This window comes from Crocodylus siamensis, chromosome 10, assembly GCF_052110815.1.
Source record: "Crocodylus siamensis isolate JL-2025a chromosome 10, ASM5211081v1, whole genome shotgun sequence".
Lineage (NCBI taxonomy): Eukaryota > Metazoa > Chordata > Crocodylia > Crocodylidae > Crocodylus > Crocodylus siamensis.
In genome coordinates, this window is record NC_143404.1 from 28,380,897 (window position 1) to 28,395,156 (window position 14,260).

At 43.4% G+C, this 14,260-nt stretch overlaps 1 protein-coding gene across 1 annotated transcript in view; it reads right to left on the reverse strand.

Annotated features, from left to right (window-relative positions):
• Window positions 1-14,260, reverse strand: part of SLIT3 (slit guidance ligand 3) — a 946,021-nt gene that overhangs the window by 283,648 nt on the left and 648,113 nt on the right. Inside the window, exon 11 of the mRNA XM_090064655.1 lies at window positions 3,735-3,806. Coding sequence (XP_089920781.1) covers window positions 3,735-3,806 — 72 coding nt within the window. The remainder of the gene's footprint in view (window positions 1-3,734; window positions 3,807-14,260) is intronic.

The following is a 14,260-nucleotide window of genomic DNA, read 5'->3' on the forward strand; positions in this document are numbered from 1 at the left end:
TCAGTCCGTTCCGAAATTCATCCTGCCTCCCACCTCCTCCTTTCGTTGCACGCTGCTTCAGTCCACCCCACAGTATAACATAGTAAAATTTGAGGATTTAACTTAGAAGATGCAGTAAGGGTCCTTTACTAAGGGGATGGGTCTGTGTGCAATGAATATAAAGATGATCCTTTACAGAGGCTGCAGGGAAGATATTGGCCTTCCTAGAATGATAGAAAAAACAACACTTTATGTTGCATGGTAGAATCATGCCCACTTTAATCAAGCTAGTGCCCAAACTGGATGCAATTTAGCCAAGTTGGTGCGTTTCTCTGTACATGCCCATAAACTGCAGGGAAATGAAGCACAAAGTTGTGCAACCAAAACAGCACTGAAGCAGGCAACTAACTGAAGCTCAATAGCTAAGTTATACCGAGAAGATGCATTGTATCCCAGCATGACAGTAGCCTGCTGCCAGGTTACACCGTAAACCCTACTTAACTTGCTATCTATCCACTCTTACCCCCAAGTCTTCTTAAGGATTTGTTGGTTTCCAAGTTTCTTTTGTTCACTAAATAGCTAGGTTTTGCCTTCAACTGCTGCTTGGCCTCTCTTCTCTCACTACAAGGAAGCAGTGGCTCCAATACAGTCAGACCGTATGCTGAATACTTTATTGAGAAGCTACTGTGTTACAGCATATGCCTTAGTAAGAATTTGCACACACTTCTCATATGCATATGCCCACAGTGAAGGACTCCACTTTATACAGGAGCTTGCCCAAAGGGGCTGGGGAGCAGAGCAGTTCCCTGGAGTCAGCGGAGCTCACCAGGTGTCCAGCTCTACCTCAGCCCCTGCCTCTGCCTCACCTTGGGGAGGAGCCACTGCCCGCCCCAAGTTAGGAGAGGAGCAGAGGAGTGAGAAGCTTACTGCCAGCAAGTGCCTCCACCGTGCTCCACGCCCAAAGTTTACAAGAAGCTGCAACCCAGCTCCTCTCCGGGCAGGTGCTCAGCATTAAAAAGTTACTGCAAGACTTCTTGTGCAAGGCTTAGGGGGAACCTTGCTCAAAGCCCCCCCCACCCCAACATCCCTACTTATCTGGGACAGCATCTGGGTCCGGGTCACTGCTGAAGCCTTGCCCCACTCCTGTTTGCCCTGCATGCTGAGGCAGCCTGCTGGAGCACTGGGGCAAGAGGCATCCACGGGCCAGCTGCTGAGCACTGCTCTGGAGGACCCAACTTCCAGATGCTTCAGGGCACACTAAAGGACCATGCCCTGTGAGGTTTTTTTCCCCACCAGGTTTTTTTTTTTTTTGATACCTGGATTTCCAGGTATCAAATTTAGAGCCCGTGCTGCAAATATGCAGCATGGGCATCGTTTCTTTGTTCCCAGCATGCCTCTTGCAGCATCTCAAACTCTTTTGAGATGCTACAAGAAGCACATGCTCACTTGTCTGGATGCACCCATACAGACTGGAAAATGACTGGTTATGTTGAAGTACTGCAGGGAAGGACCTTGAAGTTACAACAGACCACAGCCTAGTTGCAAAAAAAAAAAAAAAAAGCCAGTAGCATCCTGGGTTGTATTACTTGCAAATCAAGGAAAGTGATTATTTTGCTCTACTCTGCACTGGTGAGGCCTCACTTGGAGTGGTATGTTCACTTTTGGGCCACACACTTCAGGATGGATTTGGACAGTTTAGAAAGTCTAATGCAGGTCAACAAAAATATCAGGGGCCTGGAAACATGACTTATGAAGAAAGGCTGAAAGAACTAGGGATATTTAACCTGGCAAAGAGAAGACTGAACAGGGATTTGATGACACTCATCATACGCCTGAAGGGTGATTTCAGGGAGGATGGAGATGAGCTTTCTCTGTGGTTGCACAGGTAGCTTAGGCTGGAGATTAGGAGGAACTTTCTGACTATAAGGCATTGGAACAGACTACTTACAGAAGTTACTGAATCTCCATCCTTGGAAACTTTGAAAAGTGGGTAGACAGACACTTGACTGGGATGGTTTTTAGTCTGGGACAATACTGCAGAGAGCTGGATTAGATGACCTCATGAGCTCCCTGCCAGATCTACTTTCCTATGATCTTATAACCCTGTGACCATTATGTGCTACTTCTACCTTGGGTGCCATTTTACCTGAACTGGTTTGAACTAGTTTTCAATCAGTTCAGGCTTACGTAGTTGGAGCAGACTGTTGGATAATGGCCCCCAGTATACACATTCACCTCATTTACTTCTAGGTCCAAGTTAACATGTGATCCTTCTGGTTTAAATTCTGGCTTCCTGCCTGTCTCCCACTGTGCTGTCACACCATCTGAGGCCAACTTGGGTTGTTCATGTTATTTTTATCAAATCTGAATGTATTTGAGCTGTGCATGGCAACCTCAGTGGAGGCGCCTTGGCTCTGAAACATGCTTCTGTTTGCCCAGAGCACAAGCCTGTGGAGCTGCAGGAGTAGTGGTAGTCTCATATTGTGCCAAAATTAGTGTTCACTGAATGTCACTCTTTCACTGAATCATTTGCAAAAAGTGTTGTGGGATTTGACCAGCTCCCTAGCAGGATGAATAATAATACTCAAAACTATTCAATAAACATTAGCAACAGTTCATATTGATTTTTTGGCATTCTACCAGCTGTATTCAGGACACCAGCTAAGGCCCATCTTTCAGCATTTTGCCTAAGGGGAATAGTACAATATACAGTACAATGCTGTTGAATCTTCCAATATTGCCATTGGTCAACAAATTAAGTAGGTTATTTACTAATATTGTTCAACACATGAAAATTAAGTGATGGCAGCATTTAAAAATATATAAACAAGCTGGGTTTAAGCCAAGTCCATAATGGCTGGGCTAATTGTCTCTAAACCAAGTGAATCTAAATGGGTTTAAAACCATATTTCAAATTAACTCAGGTAAATGCTATTCCAGTCAAGTTCAAACTCCTCTTTGTATTTGGACCTCTTCCCAACACACTGTTTTTGCTTTATTTTCTGTATTCAGCTTCTGACCTTGTATTGCCTCCTTTTAGCCATTACAAGCTTCATGGTTCTAACAGTCCTGTGAGCTGGGCTGAAATACTGCAGTATTCATATTCAGCCTGATACTATGAACAGCTTTTGTGTTTAAAGAAAGAAAAATTATGGTTGTCAAGAGATCCTGCCTTCCTCTTTTGTTTCTGTATTAAGTAGTATTTTAATCCACCTACCCATTCAACAAAAGCAGTAATTACAGCTAAATATGAACATTTTCTTAACTAATGAAGTTTTTCCACATGCAGTTTTCAGAGAAAATACAATCTTAATTCTACTGAGAAAATGGAAGAGATTTCTGTCATAAGGGTTTTGTTTTGTTTTTTTTGGCGGGGCGGGGAGGGGTTGGGCTTTATTAGAGCACCACAAATGCTTTGAGATGTAGCATGTTCTTTTGGGTCTGAGATGAGTTTGGCGGGAAAAGCTTTCATATCCACATAGAAGATAGATATAGAGCATTTGTTTGAAGAGGCACTCAAATAAGCACTCTTCAGAGTGCCATTCTGTAAAGGAGCTTAGAATTCTATAAACAGTTCCTCCTTTTATTCTACACAATCAAATTTTTATTTATGAAAGATTAAGTTGTTCACACAAGCTGACAACTGTGCAAAACCAAATCACCTGCTATTGTTTTATTACTGTCATCATCATCATCATCATTTACTTCCCTAGGAAGCTCCCCAAATTCCCCATTTACCTTTACCCTCTACTTACAATGAGTTGAGAGATTTCAAGCCTTTGAATGCGTCAGGAGCAATGTCAGATATTTGATTCTTGCTGATGTCTCTATAAAGACACGAAGGGAAATGCCATGTTACTAAAAAAATAGAACTGTCCTGAAAATGACTGTCAATTCTATGAGCACTTTTTTACTTATTCTATTATTATTTTCCATTAATGCAGAACCTAGAAATCACAGACCACAATACCATTGTGTTGGGTGTTGTACAAACACACACAACTGAAGCTTAAGAAGAGAGACAAAAATATAAGAAAAAGAAACAACTAGCCAGTGTGAGACAGCATGGTAGGCTGTGGTGTTTGCCTTTTAGTAGTTTAACCACTGTAAAGTTTTTTTGTAGTAATTAAGGAAAGTTTAAATGAGAAGTTGGAAGTATAATAATGAAGTAGTGTTGTGGATGTTTACAGGCAGCATGAGATAAAGCACACAAGTGCATGTTTGAAAATATAACAAGCTGGCATGTGAGGCTGCCATTATGGTGTGGCAGACTATATGCTTTACTTGGTATTTCTGAGTTAACTGTGGACAGAAGTGACATTTGTCATGTGATCAGCGCTCTGAAAGAGCTCTACAGCTGTGCTATAACACGTACATGGTTGGAGATTGTTTCAAGAGTGGCTGATCACCAGGGATCCTGGATTTCTCTGATTTAAAAAAAAACCCAATCCTAATTTTCGATTTAAAAAAAACTAATAACAAATTCCACATTTTCCCACGATTAAAATGAAGCACCACTAATATAGTGGTGCTTCATTTTAAAATCACAGAAAAATGTGGATGGGGGGGTGTTAAACTGAAAATTGGGGATTTTTTTTAACAAGAGAAAACCAGGTTCCCTGCTGATGGCGCAGCAAATTAACTCTCATCTAATGAGGTACAAAGTGGAGCACCTCAGGGAACTTCTGTCAATCTCTGTGCATGATTGAGGGTGGGTTGATATAGCCCATCCCCACCCCCTATACTGTCTGCAGAAAGGGAAGATGGGGCATGGGGAAGGAACTGCAGGCTGTGGTTTGCCCAGCTTGAGCTGGAGGCAAGGGTGGGTGGATTGGAGCACACCCACCTCATGGCCTATCCCAAGCACCCTCCCTGTCCAGCTCAGGCTGAGCAAACCCCAACCCACAGCTCCCTTCCTTTCCCCCATTCCCTCTCCCTTCCTGCAGACAGTACCAGAGCTAGCGGGGGGGCGGGGAGGGGAGGGGACTGAGACTAGGGGAGAGGGGCTGCAGGCAGGCAGATCCTCCACTTGATTGGCTCCAAAGTGGAGCTCAGTTTCCACCCTTCCCCGCTTTCTGTGAAGCGCCATGAATTAGAGTAGGAAGTTGCACATCTGTCAGTGCCCTGTGTTCACACTGTTGTTACAATAAGACTGTGCAACTCAGTTTGCCTCCTTAGCCTGCATACAGAGGAGGGGATAAGTGCCAATGCTGGTTACCTACAGGTTGAGACCTGTTGGACATTTAGCATCAACAGTCTTGAATAGTTTTGTTGACCTATCAACAAAGGTGAGATGGTCGACACCCAGGAGGTATCCAGAGGGGATAAACATGACAAAAGGGAGAGCAGGCTGGAAGAAAAGCCTGAAAGCTGCTATCCCAGAAAAGTCTGGGAACTGAGAGAAATGGAGAAGCTTTGGGGAGCTGGAGAGACTAGAAAGAGAACAGCTGTGGGCTGCACTGGTTCACCCCAAGATGAGGGCCCTCTCTCAGGGTTTGAGTTGGATGCTACCTCCCTGAGTCAGAGCCACAGAGAACCATGGAGGGGCAAGGACCAAAGGCCACGGTCTCAGAGTAGGAACAAGCTTCTGAAGTGTGCTTCTGTTGTGAAAAGGTTAAGTTAAAAAATGAAGGTAGCTCCATTTTTTTCATATAGGACCAAATTATGCTAAAACGTTAAAGACAAAACTCAAAAAACCTTTACTCCAATGGTTTTCAATCAGTGGACTGCAGAAACCCCTGGGGCTCTGCAGACTATGTCTAAGGGGTCTGTGAGAGAAGAGTAGGATCAATCAAAAGTATGTGACTGCTCACACTTACAATTCAAAGGGGCCCACAATTCCATTCAAATTGTTTTAGGGGTCTGCAAATGAAAAAAGGTTGAAAGCTACTGCTTTATTCCAATTAGAACACAACCATGTAGTGAATATGCTAACAAGGCCATATTCAATACACATAACTTATGCATGTATGTGCATGACTATCATGTAAGCAGTCCCACTCCACTGATGCTGGTACCAGCTTATGTTACCAGCTTATGTAGTTCTTCATGTGTTACATTTCCACTGTTATTCTGTCTCCTAGAACTCAAAGCCATGGATGGACTTCTGAAATTAATACTGCAGTGTTGTAACGTCTACACTGAAGCATGCATTTAACAAGGTCTTCCATTTTACAGGTATTTAAATTATAACAAACATTAGGTAAACTTCCTCCGCTTACCTCATATTAGAAACATTTTAATTAACAAATCTTACAGCTGTTTTCAAATATAGTGCCTTATATAATTGATTTTTCTGTGGGCCTCTCTTATAAGGATCTCAAGACACAAACTCTGTGATTTAGTAATGTTTCCAGTTTCAGCATTTTTTAATTTTTGTTGACAGGGAGAGTTTATGTTTATGTAGTTCTTTACAGTTTTAATAGCCAAAAGTTGATAACAGGGAATAAAATAACTATTTTGCTTCCTACTTTCTCAAATCTTTTTAGTAAGTCTGTTAATATTTGCTGCTTTGACTAGTAATACATATTCAAATGGAAAATTTCACAGGAGCAGCCATACTTCTTGGTATGAGGCTTGTTTTATCCTGTGTTAGATAATAATTTTAAAACCATTACAATAGTACGAAGCAATGCATTAACTGATCAGGTCTAAACATCTGAACAGGATGCCTAATTTTGGAAACAAACATCTGAATCCAGCCTTATTCTGCACTTGCCATGTTTATAGTGAAAAAGGAGCCCCCCTCCTCTGCATTTTAGTAGAGAATATAACAAATGGTGCCTGAACTTGCATAAATGCCATGCTGGATGATGCAATTCACCCGCTCTTTGCAGATACTGTATGTTCAGCATTAGAAGATAATTAGACACATCATTTCCTTTCCATTAGAGACAAAGCTCCAGTGCTGTTGCACAGATAGCGAGGCTGAATCTCCTCATGCCTTGATTGAGGCATGAGGATTCAATTAAGTTTTTCCTCTTTTATGGTCTGCTGCTCTCTGGTAAGTTCATCCCACCCTAGTACTTGATCTCCATCAAGAAAGAACAGGTACAAGTTTTCCTAACCTTGCATTAATGAGTCAATGTAGGTCATACAAGGCTAACTTCCTTAGTTTAGGATATCACTAGAATCACTCAGTGGAATTGTAGCTCTTTAGCAAGGATTTTAATCAGCTGATCAGGATTCCACCCAAGCAGGGAATTCATTAGTCTCCTCATATTCTCATCAACTGCCTATAACAAGACAGAAAAGGTTGTTTTTTTTTAAAAAGTTGTTTAACACACTTCTGAGGGTAGCTGCACTGTTACTTGATAGGTGTACAAATTGTTTCTGCTGCTGCAGCAGGGAAGAAATGATACCCACTGCTTTATTGCATGACTTGTGAAACTGCTTTAAGTTTCTTTACTATGTCTCTAAGACTAGGGACAGAGGCATTACACATAAACCAGTTTAAGGGATCAGAAACTGGTTTAAACCTATAACAGAACAAATGTTCAGTGCACATCAACCAGTTTGAAAATGGCTGAAACTGGTTTGAGATAAACCTGGTTGAATGTAGAATCAGACTTAACTGATTTGGGTCAAACTGGTTTATGCAAGGTCTGTCCCAGACCCCTTGCTGGTTTAAGTTAAATCAGAGTCCCCCAGCATCCCGGCATGCTTTCTGGTCTGGGCGGGGCTCTCTGCTGCACAGCAGGCCTGGCCTTTCCCCTCTGCTCCCTAGCTGAACCTCTGTCAGAGATTTGCAGGCAGAGTCTGACTTGCAGACACAGCAGGGTCTTCTTGGTTCCCTCCTGCTTTCCCCCTCCCCTCCCTACTCCCTACTAAGCAGGGATCCCCCATCCCTTCTGCCTTACACGGACACCTCAGCATTAACTAGCAAACCACATGCTGGCTACGGTCCATGCTGTGGCAGACAGCAGTGTTGACTTAGGGCTTTTTTGGAGCTAATCAAAGCTCAGCTGTTAATGTCCCTCCTGTTCCTTCTTTGTTTAAGAAGAGTTTGAACTAATGAGAGAGGCTGTTTGTTTTCTGATGTGGGATGATAAATGCTGATAACAGAGCTGATAAACGCTCTGTTATCATTCAAGGAGGGGGGAATCCCCTCTCTAATCCTGCTGGAGCCTGACCATGCCCCACCCCCAGCTCAGCTCTGTGCAAGGGAAGAGAAGGACTGCTCTAGCACCCCCCCAGCTTCTAGCCTGAGCCACTGCAGCCATGTGCCTGCATTTCTGGGATGTCTGTGCAGTTACAAAGTAATTCAGTGTAGCCAGGTTAGACTAACCTGCAAAGATTGAATCAATTCAGGCTCAGGCCTTTTGAATGTCTGTCCCTAGCCAAAGAGGTTTTGAAACCAGAGATCATTTTTAGACCTAGTTGAATTCAAAACCACTGATAAAGTGTGAACAACATTTGAGTAGCTTTAACATTCTAAATAGGACATAAGGTGATTTGGTTTTCCTAAGCCATTATTTGTTTTTCCTAAACCAAACATTTGACATAGTCACTGCAATACTATTTGGGTCATTGTTAAAAACTTGATGGATTTACTGCTCAGCTATCAAAAGAAGTGCTAACACCAAACACCATTGTTGCAAGCAGTGAGTATACGTGGGATAGACATACCACCTTTCAGGTGGATGAAAACACTTGGCTATAAATACTGGTGGTCAAAGCAACTGAACAGAACAAATAAACTGGGAGGAGAAAGCTTAGTGAGGCTGCCATAAACTTTGAATCCCTTGGATCATTCAACCATATATCTGAGTTCAAGAAGGGGCAGAGATAAACGGAGCTTTGTGTTGTTTACTCTGTGTGGAGGCAAGGATGAAAGATGGGATTCTTTTTGCCAATGGACATTGACTTTTGGGTACTGATGGAACCTGAATAACCAGGCACATAAACTATGAATATGCAGTCTAAATAGCAAACTAATGAAATAAAAACATAAATACCATATAAAAGTTCCACAATATAAAACTACCGTCATTTCAGGTGTTAGTCTCAGCCTCAACTGCAGAAGCCTTAACCAGCTATTTCTAACACAAGAGCTAATTTCTATAATTATAACACGTTGGAGCAGAAGTCTGCTGGAGCTAATTAGCATGCTAATTATCAGCATCCCCACTTAGTTAAAGTATCCCCTCTGCCATTTCAAAGCATGAGGATGCTAATACATAAGATGCTGCAGTCACTTAATTAAAGCACCCCACCCCCTACGTCTGGAGCACATGTAAACATGCCCAAAGACCCTTGATATAAAGAACCAACAAGAACCCATTAACTTTTCTCCTTAAATTACATCCTCAGCCAATTAAACCAGTATAGTCTTCATGCCCTATCATTAACAGGTCTAAAATGAGTATGAAAGGGTTAAGAAAAAACAAAGACGGTGATGATGCCAGAGTTGCCTTACCACAATCTTGTAGGGGCAAAATACTAGAGAAATGATTGCTGAAATGTTCAGCATTAAGAGCTATTTCTTGACAAAAGTACATCCATATTTTTGCTTTCCATAAGGCTGGTATCTTGCAGTGTTAAAGGAAGATGTAGGTAACCACCATCAACAGTGGGACAAATATCCTTCTACTAAATTGTATAGAAGAGAACATGGAGTGGTACAGACAAGCATTTCACAACAGCTCTGGTGCCTTGATCAGGAGACAGCCCAACCCAATAGTTAAGCAGAGAAATAAAACATTTTTTGCTATAGATGTCTGACCAAAACATCTACTGATCTTAGATTCTTTCTTTGAGCTATCATCATTTATGTAAGCACTGATATACTGTGTGGATCACTTGGGGATTTTTTTGACTGGAAGTGGATAAATTATGTAACACTGTCATCTGGCATCATGACACATTGTCTAACTGTAACTGCATTTATAGTAATAAGGCCAGCACTAAACCCAGGAATTGCAGTAAGGGTGGTCTTCTCTGTATTTATTAAATACATTTATATTTATATGTAAATTTAAATGGCAAAGTCCTACTTTTAATAATGCTATTTAATAGTATTTTCAAGGAAGATCCCAAAGCCTATGCCAATAGTGTTCCAAAACCCTATTAATGTATCTTGCTAATGGAATCTTGCAGTAAGCAGATAAATCCTTTACTGTTAATCTTTTTCATAATAAGCATAACCCTGGATTCTGAATAGCTAGCCAAGATATAGAAAATGATTTTTCCCTAAGTCCTATAAAGCTGGAATTCACCCAACATGAAAACTTAAAGGACAGTAAAACATTGTCAAGTTCTAAAATTAATTATACCTCAGAAAGAATTGAAGTAGTAACTTAAATAATGAAAGAGTGGCAGGTTAGGTCACTCAGAAGGGATCTGTCATTTGTCATTGAAATTACTGTCTTGCTATCTAATACAGTACCGCTTTAAAAATACATACTGCTATATTGAAAGTGAGACAGAAGAATAGAAAATCTATGAGACTGAAGACTTGATCTTTTAAATATTAAGATCTATATTTACAACTCCTCAACTATGGGGAAGGGTGATTGGATTGGTAAGACAGTTAGCTTCATACCCAAAGCCAACATTTCAGTATTCAAAAGCAACAGCTAACTGATGGTTCTGTATCTTAGCAGGAGTGAACAGATGGGGTCAATCTTACCCTTAGATAGTGCTCTTCTCATGGAAACAAAGATAAGCAGTACTTTCATGAGTAATCTTGGAATGGGCCAGGGCCACTAAATTATGTTTCATATTCCTAGAAGTGTTTCTATACACTGACGTGACAGTGACGCAATCTAGAAACAACTTGTTCTGCCACTATGTGGGTTGTACTGACAGAGGACCCCACAGTTCAATACCAGAAGGATCTGGATAAACCCTTACAGGATCTACCTCGGGAAACACAGGAGAGGATTACTGCAGAGCCCAGGCCAGGCAACTTTTACTTAATATGCAAGATACACAAAACTGACAACCCAGGATGTCCCATTGTCTCTAGTGTTGACATCATCATGGAAGGAGTTTCTGGCTATGTTGACTCTATCCTTTTCTCATATGCCACCAGAGCTACCAACTGTTTAAAAGATACCACAGATGTCTTGCAGAACTGGCCTCCATTGACAAGCTTCTAGCTAACAACAGATTAGCTACCATAGATGTCATACCAACATTCCTCATAAAGAGAGATTACAAGCCATAAAGTACATTTTCCTCAACAAGAAAACTGTTTCAGTTTCTATTACATTCTCCTGGTTTCGCCTCACACATCTATTTCCAGTCTGAGGACTCTCTATACCTGCAAACGAATGGGACTGCAATGGTAACACATATGGCCCCTCAGTGTTTATGACAGACCTTGAAATCTGTTTCCTCCACAGCTGCCATTTCATCTCCATAATTTACCTAAAGTACATCAATGGCATCTTCACTGTATGGACAACACATGGGAAGGAATCACTAGGGAAATATCATCAAGACTTTAGTAACTTCTACACCACCCATCAAACTACTCCTGGAAGACTCAACCCAACAATACTATAGTGAGTGTTTGTGGCCACATGCCACAACACTGTATTGGAAACCAGCGAAATGCCACAGCTACCTTCATGCCACCAGCTTGCATCCTAAGCATACAACTATATCCATCACTTACAGCCAAGCTCTGTGTTACAACTGTATCTGCTCTGATCCCACTGAATGCGATACATATTAGGGCTGTGTAAAACACCATCATTTCATTTTGACAGAACAGTGTTTCATTTCATCATTTCATTTCGAAGCGTGGTCCCGTTTCATTTTGTCAAAACTGTTTAGCTGTTTAGACTTGTTTTGACATTATGCCCATAGGCTATCATTTGGAATCATGAAAATACCTAAAATATTGTCATTTGTTGTCTGATTTGGATGCCAATTGAAGAGATGGTAGCCCCCTCTGAAGGCATGAAGCCTGCCAAGTTTCAAGGAGATAGGTGGAGAGGTTTCTTGGAGACTGCACCTGAAAGTCTTGAAAGCAACCTTTGTGACATTAGCGCCAGTGGCAGCCTCCTGTCATCTGGCATGCAGTTCCAGGGACTCACACCCCTGGGAAGGCTGCGGGGCTGTGCCAGACTCCTCCCAGGTGTGCAGGCCCCCAGATCTGTGCTAGATGACAGGAGGCACCCAGAGCCAGGGAAGACTGATGCTGCCACTGGCCCCAGGCAGCAGTGGCAGCCTCCTGCCATCTGGGCATAGATCCAGAGGCCTGGACCTCTGGGAAGGCTGCAGGGCTATGCCAGACTCCTCATGGGGGTGCAGGCCCCTGGATGTACTGGATGACAGGAGGCTGCCACAGCCGCCTGGGACTGGCACTTGGCACAGCCCACACCTGGCACTGGGCTCCATGGCACTCAGCCCAGCAGTGGGAGGCAGAGTGCAGCTCTGGCTCTGCCTGCCTCCATCACTGGGTTGCGTTCCAGGCAGCTCCACAGCTCCATAGAGCTCAGCCTGGTGGCGGAAGGTGGAGCAGCCCCGGCTCTGCCTACCTTCTGCTGCCAGGCTGCACTCCATGGGGCTGGCAAAGCTGATCAGAGTGCAGCCCCAGCTATGCCCACCTCCTGCCGCCAGGCTGCACTCTGATCAGCTCCACCAGCCCCATGGAGCTCAGTATGGCGACCGGAGGTGAAGCACAGCCCCAGCTCTGCCTGCCTACTGCTGCCGGGATGTGCTCCAAGCGGCTCCACAGCCCCATGGAGCTCAGCCCAGTGGCAGGAGGCAGAGGGCAGCCCCAGCTCTACCCACCTCCCACCACAAGGCTGAACTCCATGGGGCTGGTGGAGCTGATCGGAGGGCAGTCCTGCCTCTCCCATCTTGTTACCAGGCTGTGCTCTGTAGGGCTGGTGGAGCCAATCAGAGCACAGCCCTGGCTCTGCCTGCCTCCTGTTGCCGGACTGCACCCTGATCGGCTCCACCAGCCCCATGGAGTGCAGCCCGGTGGCAGAGGCAAGGATAGCTGGGGCTGCACTTTGTCTCCTGCCACTGGGCTTAGCTCCATGTGGCTGCCACAGCTGATTGAAGCACAACCCAGAGCCAGGGCTGCGCTCTGATCGGCTCCACCAGCCCTGCCGAGTGCAGCCTGGTCGCGGGAGGCGGTGACAGCCAGAGCTGTGCTTCCTGCAGGCTAAACTACATGGGGCTGCAGAGCCGCTCGGAGCGCAGCCATGGCTCTCCCCTGCCTCTCCCACCATCAGGCTGCTTCAAAACTTGAAATGTTTCAAAACTTTTGAAACGGTTTGAGTGCCCTCATTTCATTTCAAAGCTGTTTTGATGCTTTTTGTTTCATTTCGATTTCGCTGTTTCGAGCTTGAAACACATCAAAACAGCTTCGAAACAAAACACTCAGCAAAATTTTGCACAGCCCTAATACATATCTTAAGGATACAGATCAGGGATTCTTAGAATTTCAATACAACCCCAAAACTGTAACCACTCAAATCAACAAAGTCAGACTCAAACCACATTATGACCTGCTACTGTACCAACTCTGGGACAGAGACAATCTACTCATCATCTACACGCCCTGGCTTGAACAACTTAGACATATCATTAATGACCTCCAAACCCTCCTGCAAAAGGATGACCATTTCAAAGTAGTCATGGAGGACAAACCAGTCCTGGCTTACAGACAGCCTTCCAACCTGAAATGGTATCTCTCAAGCAATAGTCTACCTAACTCCAAGTCTTACTTTGGCACCAGAACTTGCAAGGGACCCAAATGCCTTCTGTGCTCAAGCATCAATTTGGATGACATCATCACTAAAAAGAATAACAGATTATAACATCCAAGGTTCATTCACCTGTAACTCCACCAATGCAATATCACCTGCTTGCAGTACGCTTCCCTCTGCTGTCTACACTGAAAAGACTGAATGATCCCCATGTTACAGAATGAGTGACCACTGCTTTGAGATCAGCTGCAGAAAGACATCTAAGTCAGTGGCGGAACACTTTAACCTCCCTGGACACTGCTGACCTGAGGGTAGCTGTTTTCATATAAACTTCTTTAAAAACAAATTTGAATAGGAAATTGCAGAACAAGAAAACATCTACAGACTGGATTGTGTTAAGTATTGTTTGAACAGAGACCATGAATTCTTATCCCATTACCTAGGTTACTTTTGGTGATCACTTTGTTCCTATGGGTTTAATATTAGTTTGCTTGTCTCTGACAGCACTGCCCCTCTTTCCCTTTCCTCCTCTCTCTCACATCCTGCCTTGTCTTTTGTATTCTAAATTCTTTCTCCTCCTTATACTCTGCTTTCTGCATATCCTTTCA